This window comes from Rattus norvegicus, chromosome 8, assembly GCF_021556685.1.
Source record: "Rattus norvegicus strain SHRSP/BbbUtx chromosome 8, alternate assembly SHRSP_T2T, whole genome shotgun sequence".
In the NCBI taxonomy this organism is placed as follows: domain Eukaryota; kingdom Metazoa; phylum Chordata; class Mammalia; order Rodentia; family Muridae; genus Rattus; species Rattus norvegicus.
Genome location: NC_141541.1, coordinates 81,368,399 through 81,383,007, shown reverse-complemented (window position 1 = coordinate 81,383,007; position 14,609 = coordinate 81,368,399). Strand labels below are relative to the sequence as shown.

Sequence of the window (14,609 nt, the reverse complement as noted above, 5' to 3'; positions counted from 1 at the left end):
AGAGTTTGACTTGCCGGTTCAGCTAGCAGTGCAATGCTTGTGGGTCTCAAGTCTTTGCTGATCTTCACTTCCCTGACAGGTATGGTTGAGAACTCCTGGCGTTCCTCTGGATCCCTCCTGCTGAGGCTGAAGCTAGGCAGTGCCACCACTGCTGATTCCTGTTTGCTATCGCGACTCCTCCAAACCGGACTGCTGGCGTGAAGTGTTTGTGAGTAGATCGAGCTGCTGCTGCTAACCTGTGAACTAAACTGCTGATTTCCAGACAACACAGACGGGAATTGCTCCAAAGAACCTTTCTAAACCGGTTGTCTCCCTCCCACCCCCAACCCGTAACCTTTCTTTCCCAATACCTCTGGTGGGTGGTGGGCTACAAGGGAGATTAAAGCATCTTTAAAAATAAGGTTTGGGGCTGGGGATTTAGCTCAGTGGTAGAGCGCTTACCTAGGAAGCACAAGGCCCTGGGTTCGGTCCCCAGCTCCGAAAAAAAGAACCAAAAAAAAAAAAAATGAGGTTTGAAAAAATTAAAGTTCAACACTCAGCTTATTTGACGTGTCAAGTGGGTCTCCGACTGTTTGTCTTTGGAGCTTACAGTGATTTTCTAGCTTCTTTCTGAAACTAACGTTTTGTACATTTATCTATTTCTGTGAACACATGCACACATGTGGGGAGGCCAGAGAACAACTCTCAGGAGTCAGTTCTCTCCTTCCACTGTGGGTCCCAGGGTTGAGCTCACGTTATTTGATGGCAGCAGTCACCCACTGCTAATGTTTCCCCCTAATGTATTGAGTTATATTCCTAGGCTCTGTTTTACTGTACCAGGAGTTCTTGTTCTTGCTTTTCTGTTTGCACATGCTCAGTCACTGCTCGGCTCTGCTGTCTTGGTTTCCATTCATTCCACTTTATTCTCATTTGGACGTTTAGACTCATACATTACTCAGAGGTGTTTAGCATTCTCCCTTCCAATAATTAGCTTCTCCTCTCATCACCTTGAGGTTAAAGAACATGGCCCGCAGGACTTTCACTCTGATATTTGTTCAGACTTCTAGCAAGGACGATCCTGTGTACTGTGAATGGTGTAACTCAGGCTGGAGGGATGGCTCAGTGGTTAAGGGTATCTACTATTTACGGAGAACACAACTTGTGGTCCCAGCACCTACGCTGTGCAGTTCACAACCACTTACAACACACACACACACACATACACACACAAACACACGCACACACACACACGCACATACACACACAAGCACACACACACACACAAGCACACACACACACACACACACACACACACACACACTTAAAACTTGGGATGGAGACATTGCTTGATCAGTGATTAGAGCACTTACTGTTTTTGTTGAGGACCCAGGTTCAGTTCCCAGCACCAACATGGCAGCTCAAACTAACCATACCTGTAGTTCCAAAGATCTGGTGCCATCTGATCTCAGTGGGCACTTGGCACATACATACATACATACATACATACATACATACATACAGACATGTAAACAAAGTACTCATACATGAAAAATAAAGAATATTTTAAAAAATAAAAATAATAGAAGGTATTATATTTTCTCATTTGTTTTGGGCTTTACTGTCATTAACTCAAACTTGTTACATTTTTTAAAAGTTACATTAAAAAAAAACAAAATGTTGAAAAAAAAGCTCAAATGTTATTTATCGCTACTAGTGTGTTTAAGATGTGTTTGTGCGCGCGCGCACACATGCGTTATGTGTGTACAGGTGCTATCGCAGGTGTGGAGGTCAGAGCAATTTTGTGCAGTCATTTTTTCCCCTTCAAACTTTGCATGGGTTCCAGTATCAAGCTCAGGTCATCCGGCTTGTTCAGCAAGTGCTTCACCCACTGAGCCATCTCTCTAGCTCTATATGTTCTCCACTACAGCACACTCCCCAACCCCTCCCCCCACACCAAACACACATACAGTATTTTATTGCATAGCCCTCCACCCCCACTCAAACACACATACAGGATTTCACTACGTAGCCCTGACTGTCCTGGAACTCACTCTGTAGACAAGGCTGGCCTTGAACTCAGAAATCCACCTGCCTCTGCCTCCTCAGTGCTGGTATCAAAGTTGTGTTTCCCCCGCTCCAGCCACCCTCTTTCCCCCCATCCCCAGCTAAACCAAAGGGTATTTTTACTCTCTAGTATCCAAAGAAGGAAAACACATGCCTTCAGGTGTTTTTTTTAAAACTAAGGAAAGGTTTTATTTAAACTGTGCAATCAATCAGTATGTAGACAGCAGTTTTTATAAACATTTTGGCATTTAAACTTTTATTCATTTTTGGCATGACCTGTAGGGTAGAATATAAACTTCCTGGGGTAGGGGTGTAGGGTACTAAGAAATATTTACTATCATGCTAGGAAAGAAAACAAAACCCACATTATTAAACGAAAATATGTTTTAAGAAGACATTTAAAAAAATACATTCAAAAATCAAGGCAAACATTCACTTTCTTCACGAGATGGAGCCTGCAGAGCTGGTCCCCTGAGACGAGCAGAAATCAAGTGTCGCTCTACAGCCCACCAGGAAGCCAGGACATGGTGCCCTTACGAGGAAGCAGGGAGTGGCAGGACCCAGAACACCCACGACACAGAACAGCTTCACTGGCTCCCACACTTCATCAAATTCACATCTTTGAAATAGAAAAAAAATTGCTACACGTACACACATAAACGTTTGTCCAGCGACAGTGACAGACAGACAAATTTTCTTAATACATCTCCTAAACCCTAAGTGGCTAAGGCAACATATGTGTTCAGGCTTATCTCCAGGAAGGGTTTTAGTTTGGGAATGGACCAGATACTATAGAATGTGGCAAATAAGAAACAGTATGACTGACCTCACACAACGAAAAGTAGTTTTGTTCCTTAAAGACAGTTCTGTAGGAAAAGCAGTAGCTAACATTTTTTTTTCAAGGCTGTAAGTCGGGAAGCTATTTCTGTCTCACAAACGATGCAGGAGACAGAAACCTGAGGAAACCTAGAAGACCTTGCAGATTATAGATGGAGCTAAGCTGGAAGACACAAGGGAAGAGTTCCCATCTTCAAAATAAACAAAGGGGCTGGGGCAGGTGTACACTTGCATCTCGGCACTCAAGAGGCTGAGGCTGGTAGCTCTCTGGGAGTTCAAGGACAGCTGGCCTTTTCTCATCCAGCATCTCACCCTGGTTGTCATCTGTGGTGGAAACAGTTTTATCTCTTCTGCTGAAGGGTAACGGGGACCTTCAGAGTGGCCCAGCCACAAGACTGGACATCCACGCTGGTGAAGTGAAGGCAGAAACCACGTTGGGCAAGACAAAACAAAAGGATAAATCTGCCTTGTCCTGCTCATCGACCAAGGGTCCCAAATGTGGTAAGTCCTTTCCTCAACCTGCATCCACACATGTGATCACCGGAGAGAGAAAAACATTTTCAAAACTTTCTGCCCCGCCCAGTCAAGAGACAAACTTTTAAGAGACCTCCCCCCATGAAAACATAGATCAGACTGGAGGGGTTAGGAAGCTTGTTTCCAAAATAAATAAATAAATAAATGCTTAAAGTTGAATTGCCTTTGAGGGATGTTTAGAGAGAGGTTTTAATGGGTGCTCTCAACAAACACAGGCTCTACCCTTTCTGGTCCTCGACATTTTAAAGGTCTCTATGGGGCAAGGGAACCTCAGATTTACTATCTCTTGAAAACCTAGTACCGTGTTACTGAGAGAGGAATCCCACAGAATCAGTGGATCCCTACCCTACTACATCAGGGAAACGCAATGGCCACCCATGTTAGTCTGCGGGGAAATGCCTAGAACCGGAGAGAACTTCACCATGTAGGTCAAAGGAAACCTGGCAGATAGGGTTCACAGAAGGACATCAGCTCCCATGATGAAGGCCTGAGTATCTAATCTAATGAGTACTTAAAACTGAAGAACTTTTCTTTCTTGGGGGTCTGAAAAGGCGGAGGGGAAGGGCTTTGTGGCTGGCTCTGAAGGAACGGGAGTTCAGTCTTCAAAGGCTGAAGCAGGCAAGGGAATAGATTATTCCTTCAGGCCTCAGAAGGAGCGCAGTCCCATCTACGCCTTCATTTTATCCTATAGCTGGATTGGTGGCACACCCTGTAGTCTCAGGGTGTGGGAGGATGAGGTGGCAGTGTCACCACTGGTTCAAAGCCAGCCTGGTTTACACATACTGCAGGTTCCAGGACAGCGAGGGCTTCACAGCAGGAAAATGCCTCAGAAAGAAAGAGTTCTGACCTACAGAGCTCCAAGACCGTGTGTGGCTGTTTACAGACACTAAGTTGGTGATAGTTTGTTAGTGGAAATTGCAGGAAAAATCAATCTGGTACCCACCTGCTAGATAAGCCTGTAACACAAGCATTGCACTAGCCTGTGAACTCGTGTCCTGAGCGTGATCAACCTGGCATAGAGCCTTCGGTTGCCTTCTAAATGTCAACAAAATTCACAAGTAGACAAACAGCTGTGGACAGTGGCCTCTGGAACCCACCTCTCTGTGCTCACACAGCACAGGAGCGATTTTTTTTTTTTTTGACTTCTACCAAAGCAAATTTATCAGGGAGGCATGTGGTAAATTTTCAGGAAGAAAATCTTGCAAAATACACGGTTGGGATCAGGTACCAGCTCTTTACAATACAGTTCAAACTCTTTTCTACGTCCGGTATTCAAAATGGACATCTAATATGCCAGTGTACAGAATCGAATCATGAATCACAACAGGCACTGACTGGCCCATGGGTGGTAGCATTTCCTAAAATTCACCCCACCCCCTACCTCCGACTGCTGCAACTGATGACAGGTGTACACCATGACAGTCAGCCTTCCATGACACGAAGCGTTGTTTCCAATGGCATCTTCCTAAGACCCTGAGTCGTCGTCGTGGGCTGGGAGCCTTCTTTATGCTTTTTGCAGAAGTCCTTCAGAAGACAGACAAACAGTGCACACCCCAGTCACTGCCACACTGCTGCCATTGCTCACGTCTGAGGTAAAGGCAAGAGGGCCTGTAACACGTCAGTATCATCTAATTCCCTTGGTACTTTATAAATCTCTGGATTCTGTAGACAACCATTCTTCTTCGCCCAGGTTTTCAGTTGAGATTGAAAGCCCAGCTCCGTCTGGCTTTCAGACAGAGAGTCTTACAATTTAGGAACCGTATCTGAGCCTAAAGTACCGCCCATCCAAACAGTGGCACATTTTGCTTTCCTTGGGCTGAGTAACTAGAGAATGACTTTACATAGGAATGCAGACTCTACGGGATGATGTAGGGGTTCCCACAGTCCCCCGTAACGGAGGAGCGTTCTCTCTGTTGACCTGTCACTCACAGGCTGCAGGGAAGTAACGGGCCATTTAGCAAAAGCATCCCCATGACTGAATGAACAGACGCAGGGGAAATCCTCAGGATGCCGTCTGGACACAGAGGAGAGGGTCTACACAGACAGTTTGTTAACACAAAACAACAAACAACAGTTCAATGTACAGCTAAATTCCCCTATCTTCTGAGGTAACCTTAAATATCTTTGGTTTTAAATTTCTTTTTTAATTTGCTGATATAAAGTACTCGAATAAAAAACACTGATAAATACCAATATAACTGTATTTGCCTTTAACTATGTAAACTTAGCCTTTTGATATTTTCTTCTTTTTTTGCCACTAAAGCTATATTCCCTATCTGCTTCTAAATAAATTTACTTTAAACCTGCTCACCTTTACTTACAGGCTAAACTATATATTTTAATGGTCTTTGGTATGAAAATACTGATGAGCAGTATATTGTAATATTTGACATTAAAAATGACAGGCAGGCAGGTTATCACCACTTCCAGCAAACACGTTTGTGGAAAATGAGACAGTTCCCGATTTGCATGTCAGCTTATTTGGAGTTGAGTACAATGAAGTAATGAACCCTTGAGGAAGACATGACAACACTCATGTTTTAGTTAGAACTTCAGACTTCAAAGCAGCTGGCATTCGCCAGGCCGAAGGCCTCTGTTAAACATCAAATACCTTAGTCCATGAGATTAGTGATAAGACTTATTTTTTTCCTCTCCAACAAGTAATTTCAACAATTTGAAAATACATTAATACTACAGAGTTGAAGGTTTCTTTACTTGCTGGAGAAAAAAAAAGGCTGTCTGCTGGCAGGGGGATTACAGCAGTTGATTTAAAACCCTCTGGTGACAGTAAGGTAGTTTATGTCACTAGCCTAATTAATTGTAACTATCAGTATAAACCCTTCAGTTTACGGTTAGAAGTGACTTGGGTTCGAGTCTATTTATAACTGTTTCTAGTGAATTGGACTTAAGGTACTTGTCACAGAAATTTCACTGTCTACTGGAAATTCTTTGGTTAACAGAACTGACAGAAAAGTCTGTATGAGAGCAAACATGAAAAGGTTAAAAAAAAATGAACTAGCAAATAATTATGAGCTGAAGATCTATCATAGCTAAGGGCCTGTTCATCATTAAACAGAGCACTTTCTTCCGGGACTGTCCCCGTCACAGCTTTTCAGATGATGCAGGCAGGGAACGCGGTTTAAATACGTACGGCCCCGAACCTGGTTTCTCCTTTTACATTCTGTTAGCTTCTGACGATGGAGAACCACCGATCCCACTGTGCCCCTTCATTTTAGATACTGAGAAAAGTCGGCCCACGTACTTCTACTTACGAACCAAACAACACCATACCCTGTCAGTGCACCCGCCCATGCACCATGAGCTCAAGAGTAACAACAAAGTCCCTGAGTACAGGAAATAACAATAACACTAGAACAACGTTAAAAACGAGGTAGTATAAACAGGAGCGCGAAGGCAGGGGAAGGAAGCCATGTTTCTCGCCTCCGATTGTTCACCTAAAGCTCTGCTTTTTTTTTTTTTTTTTTTTTTTTTCCTTTCTTCTTTTCTCCCCATTTTACCGAGAAGCCCACGGTGAAAGGACTGTGCTGAGGAGTGGCGCCTGGCACATCCGGTCGGTCGGCTTCCAAGCAAGTCCAATTTGGCACAAAACTTAGAATCACGATGAAAACTGTGGCAGTGTCAGGCCATCACAATAGATGACATGGGGTGATCATGTATCGGAATTCCCTCGACTTTAGAACACCATTTGGCAGGACCTGCCTTGTCTGTGCATGGAGGGGCTGGTTTCAAGGGAAAACCCATGGAGGGTTCTTCTTTTCAAACGCAATTCAAAAGCCATTTCTAAAAAATTGGGGGGAAGGCAAAACCCACGATTTTAAAAGGTTAAGGACTTGTCTCTTCTCACAGCTCAGTCTTTGTCCCTCCCACGTGGCTCCACACCTAGCGTGCTGCCTTGTGACAGAGAAGGCCTGCTCTACAGAGGAGTAAACAATTTGCTGATTTCACAGTAGACAAAGGGATGAACTCAATTCTGCTGTTAGTGGGGTACAAAGCCAAGAGCTCAGCCGCTAGGGTGGTGGGGGACAAACCTGCGCTTCAAAAAGAACAACTCCAGCAAGGTGCCAGGTAGCAAACCAGCTATCAGTAAGATCCAAGCCGTTTCCTTAAGGCAAATTTTTGGTACTTTTTTTCCTAAACATCTTCGTGAATATTAAAAAGGTATAAGGCAAAATTTTTCATAATATATATCAGAAGGCACTGCTATCACGAAAACCTCAAGTTTGTCTTACTCTCTACGGTTCCGTTCATTCTTAATATTTAATAACATTTCTTTGCCCCATTTGAAGCCGAACTAAGATTTTAAAAACGAAAATCTGAACCATTAAAAAAATAAAATCCACTTTCCACCACTGTGTTTTGCAGCTAACTCTGGAAACTCTGTGGTACTTCACAAGAGACAGCGCAGCCCTTGGCTCGCCGTGGAGCAACGGGAAAGGTGGCTTTTGCAGGCTGAGGGCAGGAGGGTGCAGGCTGGAGCGAAATTCTCCTGCTCTGGTTCCCAAAACCCAACAGCTTTGCAAGGACATGATCCCTACGTACTCCGGAATGGGTCTCTTCTCCAAAGAGATGTATTTGTTTCATCCATTCAAATAAATACACTCCCATATTTTCTCCTCACAGACAGCCAGAGGTGTTACATTATCCAATCATGCAGGTGTCATGGTTCTTTAAAAAAAAAAAAAAAAAAATCAGAGCTTCAGATCAACGTTCTTCCTCTTCCACCTATCGGACTCCTTCAGTCACACACACACACCACACACGCACAATGGACACACAGCGTCACTAGGAAGTCCCGCTGGTTATGCCGCTGAGAGAAACCGGCACTCGTACACGAAGGAGGCAGCACCGTTGTCTTCAGAGTCCGCCAACAGCAAACTGAGGTAGCTATTCAGCAGAGGGCTCAGGCAGTCTTCCCTCCGCTCCAGTGATCAATCTTTAAAGTCTAGTCAAGCATCTTGACTGCCCTTTTTCACATTGTTGACAATTGAAACATTCAAAATTCGTGAGCTTAAAAATAATTAAAAAAATCTTTTAAAAAAGATAAAAAAAACAAAAACAAAAAACAAACAACAAACAGTAAGACGTCAAGATTTTCACAAAAGGCTTTGGCTCCCTGTTCATTGTCCTTGGAACAGATGCTTGCTGTGAATACCTGAGCATGGCTATCTAGACGGGAACACTCTCGGCAGCATGTCGCAGCCCAGCAGGTGTTGGCTGTGGGGCTGAGGTCTGCTCAGCTGGCAAGGGCTGGGCAGGGTCTCCATGCTTCTTCGGTGCAGCATCCCCATCAGAATCACCACAGGTGAGGGAATTCGAGGTGGGGGGTGTGCTGCTGATGACAGAGGACAGATGTATCTCATCATTGGACTCATGGGAAAACCTTCCAGAATCCCCTGTCTCGTGGCTGCCTTCACTGTTTGCTGAGTGCTCAGTGTCCAGGGTGGTGGGCCCAAAAGGTCTTGGGAAGCTGGTGGTCTGGCCTGGGGAGCTAGGGGAGTCTTCATCGCTGATCAGCACTGTGGTGCCTGGCTGGTAAAAGCACACGGTCTGAGTAATTCTTCTTTGAGTCTAGGCAAAAAGATAAGGTAGCCATGAGAGAGCAGATAGTTTAAGTGTGTGGACAAAAAGTCACCCTCTTTGCTGTCGGGAGTGGTGCATACCTTTAATCCCAGCACTTGAGAGTCAGAGGCAGGGGGATGTCTGAGTTTAATACAAACTTGATCCACAGAGCTAGTTACAGGACAGCAAAGGTTATACAAAGAAGCCCTGTTTTGAAAAACCAAAAACCAATCCCCCACAACTCCCCCAAAAAAGACATCATCATGAGTGGACTGTCTGTCGGGTCAGTGGCTCCCCCTGGATGGCTGACAGCACTTCTGAGGTAAAACCTTCCTTGGTGGGGCTGGAGAGATGGCTGAGCGATTAAGACCACACCACATATTGGTCTGGAAGGACACCACACCAGTGACTCACAATCATCTGTGAGCCCCAGGTGATCCAACACCCTGGGCTGGCCCCCTAGTGCCTGACTCACGGGCATATAGCCACAGGCATACATATGTTAACTAAAAAAAACAAAAAACAAAAAAAAAATCAAAAACCCCTTAAAAAAATAACAAGGCGGGCAGCGGTGGCACAGGCTTTAATCCCAGCACCCCAGAAGCAGAGGTAGAGGATCTGTGAGCTGGAGGGAGCCTGATCTAGAGAGCGAATTCCAGAACTGCCAGGGCTACACAGAGAAACCCTGGCTCAAAAAACCAAACCAAACCAAACCAACCAACCAACCAAACAAACAAACAAAACCCAACCAAATAAAAACAACGAACTCTTGGTTATTTCATTATAACTCCTTCCATCCTTCTCCTAAGTCTTCAGGCCCCACTGAAACCACATCTGATTACTACCCACTGTCTTCCTACCCAACACAGCTCTCCAGTCAGAACTGAACCAGGCTAGTCAAAAACGCTGCACTTACATTTTCCCTGTCTTTCTAATTATCATTTTTTATGCCACTGACCGTAGAGGATTCTCCTTACATGGGCAAATTACCTGTTCAACTTTGATCTTCTTAGTGTCTTGGAAAAAACGCCACTTTTTCTTAGGGTTGTTTTTAATAATAGGACCATAGCTATTGATGATCAGGTCAGTCCCTCCCTGAGGAAATAAAAAGAGAAAGTATTTCAGTATTAGAGAGAGATTCGAGTTCATTGAAAGAAGTACACAAAGGGGGTTGGGGATTTAGCTCAGTGGTAGAGCTCTTGCCTAGCAAGCACAAGGCCCTGGGTTCAATCCCCAGCTCCGAAAAAAAGAAAAAAAAAAAAGAAGTACACAAAGATTTTAAATGTCCAGAGGACAACTGCACATATGGTGACCTCTCCTACATGGGAGAAAACATATTTAGGACATTTATTTGTGGTCAAAAACATATCAGGGCTGGAGTGATGGCTTGGTGGCTAAAAGAACGGCCTGTTCTTCCAGGGGACCCGGGTTTGATGCCCAGAACACACATGGTGGCTCACAGTTATCCATGACTCCAGCTTAAGGGACTCTATGCCCTCTTCTGGCTTAGGTACACACAAGGCACATATGTGGTGCACAGACATATGCAGACAAATGCCTGTACACATCACAAGAAAGAGACATGCCAGGTTTATTCATTTAATTAATCTTTAAGGTTGGGTTTCCCCATGTGCCTGTGCTGGTATGGAGCTCGTGGTCCTTGCGCCTTAGCCTCCTGTGTACTAGGGATGACAGGAACGAGCTATCACGCCTAGCTTGGTTTACCCTGTACCTACCCCAACCCTTTCTCTAGCTGTGCTTATTAAAGATTACTTCCTATCCTTATTAAGCGCTCTGACCACAACGAACTATTTGGCATAAAGGGTGGTGCTGATAAAATTTTCTTTGCAGAAAGCAAGCTTGGAATGACGATGAGGTGGGAATGATTACTTGTGCATAATTACATTCTCCGTCCAGCGTTTTCTGCATGGCTGAAATACCTTAATAGAAGTGGAGAAAAACAATCCCTGGATCCATGGTTAACCAAAAGTGAGGTGTCGCCTGCAGGCCAACCGAGGGGACTAGTCTGCCTCCGGCTGCTCTCAGTCTCTCTGATTTCAGGTTTGCTGCCCTTTCTCTCTGTCTCCTCCTTCTTTACTGTCTCTCTCCTATCTTTCCTTATATCTGCTACCAAACTAATGATAACAGAACCACAATATGTACTAGTATTTAGAAATTCTGGATTTGGGCTGGAGAGATGGCTCAGCGGTTAAGAGCACCTGACTGCTCTTCCAGAGGTCATGAGTTCAATTCCCAGCAACCACATGGTGGCTCACAACCATCTGTAAAGAGATCCAATGCCCTCTTCTGGTGTATCTGAAGACAGCTACAGTGTACTTATATATAATAAATGAATAAATCTTTAAAAAAATTTTTTTGGATTCTAAGGGCTGGGGACAAGGCTCGCTTGTAACTGGCTGCCTAGTATGAAGCCAGCTCTGGGTTTGATCCCCAGAACCACATAAATGGGGTGTGGAGGTGCAAGCCTGTAATCCCAGAATTTAAGAGGTAGAGATAGAGGCTGAGGAATCGGGAGTCCAGGGCTGCCTTGTCTATATAGTGAATTTGAGGCCTGGGTTACATGCTCAGACAGACAGACAGACAGACAGACAGACACAGGGAGAGAGAAAGACAGAGAGAGAGTGGGGGGAGAGGAGAAAATCCTATAACAGGCTGCAAACAACATAAACAGCGGCAGAAATCAATTCTGTATGTAACATTGTGTTCAATATGAGTATACTGTGTCTGTTAAATGATTGTATAAAATTAATATAAACTTGTGGGCAGGCAAAATGGCTCAACAGCAGAAAGGCACTTGTCACCAAGCCTGATAGACCTGAATTCAATCCCCAGAACCCATAGAGTGGAAGGAGAGAACCAACTCCCGCAAACTGCCCTCTGACCTCCACATATGCACCATGAACATACAAATGCCCACATATGTCAGAAACACAAAATAAAGAAACACAAAAAATTAATATGAATTCTAGTAAAACTTGGAAATGCTTTAGTCACTGTAAACTTCTGGAAAGGGTCTGTGAAGGATGGCGTATCCAGGGGATAAACCTCTTCCATGTGAGGTTGCCTACTGACTCGTTCAGCTCTGCAGGACCCCGGAAGCAGCTGCTACACCATCATTTCTTCTAGGAATCTTTTTAACAATGTAGAAGACTTTCTTTGCTGAGCTGGGAGTGTCTGACACATGTCGAATGGTTATGGAGCTCCTGTGAGAATGTGACAAGGCTGACCAGTGTTAGCTGGCTTCCAAAGCACGCTCACAAGCCTTGGCAAAGTCAAGAGGTAGCACCCTCTGGTGACGGTTCCTTGGAACATTCTACCTCCTCAGGCCAGCAAGGGAAGAAGGCGCTTTAGGGGTCTGTGTAGACCATTATTCAGTTTATGTATACAGGTGTTCTGCCTGTATGCATGTGTGCCACACGCCCGAGGTCAGAAGAGGGAGTCAGATCCACGTAAAGTGGAGTCACACCATGTGGGAGCTGGGAATGGAACCTGGGACCTCAGGAACAGCAGAAAATGCTAACTGCTGAGCCGTCTCTCCAGCCCTGATCTCTTTTTATTTTTAAAACAATGTTTTTTGGAGGTGACAGAGGTGGCTCGGTGGTTAAAAGCACAGGCTGTTCTCTCAGGACCCACACGGCAGCTCACAACCGATGTAACTCCAGTTTCAGAGGTTCTGATGCCCCCTCTTCTGCCTTCCGCAGGCACGGGGCACACATGTACTGCACAGATACACATGCAGGCAAAACCTTAAATCTCAAGTAAATCCTGTCTGTGCCCGGTATGCGCTGAGCATCAATTCAGGCAGCCATCAAATTCAGTGGAAAATAATTTAAAGTGTTGACTCCACAGGCACAGGGGAGCCCGATTACAATAAACAATAGCTAATGACAGCCCAGATAATCCTGTGTAATGGCTCCTGTCTTTCCCATCTCTTCCTGGATCTTCCGCCCTTTGTACTTTGATGTGTCTTCGACTTCTCTCTGAAAACTGTGGGTGGATCACAGAACGCATTCAACACACCTTGCCGCTAAGTTAACTTCCCATCTTTAAAGAGAGAAGCGTTAGTTATGTAGCGAACCTTCGCATCAATGAAGCAGCTTGGCATCATGGGTACTGAGGACTCTTCGTTTTCTGTAGCTCTCTCCAGGTTCTTCCCCATGTCACTCCCCGCTGCTACAGAGGCACTGGCTCGGGATAACGGCTGGGTTCCACTCTGCGTTGTCTTAGAGGCGGATGACTTCCTAAAATAATGGTAGGAAAACCTTCTCATCTCAATGGGTTTAGGCTAATGTCCCAAATCATAACTTTTTTTTTTTAAGACAGTGACTTGTGTATCCTAGACTGGCCTTAAACTTGTAGTAGAAAATGTTTGTGAATTTATTTATTTTATTGTGTTTTAAAGCTTTACATTATTCTCTGTGTGTGTGTGTCCGTGTGTGCATATGCACGTACATGTGAAGTTCACAGGACAACTAACTGGCAAGACTCAGTTCACTCCTACCCTGTGGGTTTGGAGGATTGAGCCCACCTTTATCTACCGAGCCAACCCGAAGGCCCCTTGACCTTGAACTCCTGATCCCTCTGCTTCCACCTCCGAACTACTTACTACCACGAGAAGTACATAAAATCACAGCTGGCTTTAGGCAGCGCCGAAGATTGAACCCAGGGCTTCCTGATACTAGCAGAGATTTCTACAAACTGAGCTAGCTCTTTAGCTCACGGGTCTTAAACCAGTGGGGTTCCTGAATGCTTATGCCTCAAAAACTTTGGAAATTAAACACGAGATCTTTAACTTCACTCGCTGTTGCAGTGTTTGATTTGCCTGACAGCTAAGAGCTAACACATCCCTACTTCATCAGCCTCAATGCTGTCTGTGATTCCAGCCATTTCTTCCGTGCCTCTCCTGGAGACTGAGGGATATCTGGTGTCACCACTTAGACATGAAATCCTAAGGAACCTTCTGGGGGAAGGGGTGTGCTGGATCAAGTGTGCCATTAAAACGGACACAAAAGCAAAAGCCAATCTCTCAAATGTACTTCTCGTTTTCTCAGAATGACATAGAAATGCAGAAACCAAATCCTCATTTAGGGATTTTCATTGGCACAGCATTTTCCCCTCAATTGGCTTGAAAATGATCTCAGTATAAATTCAGCACATTCCAAGCTGTAAAAACCCTATAACCTAACATTCATTTTAAGGAGAAAAATACCCAGTTATGCACAAGGCACTTGATTTCAATTTGTTTCCTGCAGCTGCTGCCATTTAAATATTTTTAACCATTACAGCATTTCTCTCTCTCTCTCTCTCTCTCTCTCTCTCTCTCTCTCTCTCTCTCTCTCTCTGCATAAGTATCATCTCTCTCTATGTGTGTGTGTCATGCATGTGTGTTTCAATGTATATTCATGTAGAGAGCTGAGGCTGACCCGGGGTCTTTCTCAATCATTATCTCCCTTACATTTGAGACATGGTTTCTCAATGAGCCTGGAGATCGACGTTTCTGTTAGACTGGTTTATTGAGCTGCAGGGACTATTCTGCCTTTGCCTCTGGAAAGCTGGGATGAAAGGCAGGCACCATACCCACATGGCTTCACTGT

At 44.6% G+C, this 14,609-nt stretch overlaps 1 protein-coding gene and 1 long non-coding RNA gene across 3 annotated transcripts in view; one reads left to right on the top strand and one right to left on the bottom strand.

Moving 5' to 3' along the window:
* On the top strand, positions 1-13,811 carry LOC148004244 (uncharacterized). Its single transcript, XR_015627891.1, has 5 exons — positions 1-208; positions 3,240-3,381; positions 10,846-11,055; positions 13,153-13,267; positions 13,476-13,811. It is a non-coding gene; the product is annotated as an uncharacterized LOC148004244 (long non-coding RNA).
* Positions 2,206-14,609, bottom strand: part of Prtg (protogenin) — a 109,638-nt gene continuing 97,234 nt past the window's right edge. Inside the window, exons 18-20 of one of the 2 annotated variants that reach the window (XM_087562204.1) lie at positions 13,094-13,256; positions 9,985-10,089; positions 2,206-9,003 (exon numbers count right to left, since the gene is read on the bottom strand). In XM_087562204.1, coding sequence (XP_087418330.1) covers positions 8,602-9,003; positions 9,985-10,089; positions 13,094-13,256 — 670 coding nt within the window. In that variant the 3' untranslated portion in view covers positions 2,206-8,601. 2 annotated transcript variants of the gene reach the window in all.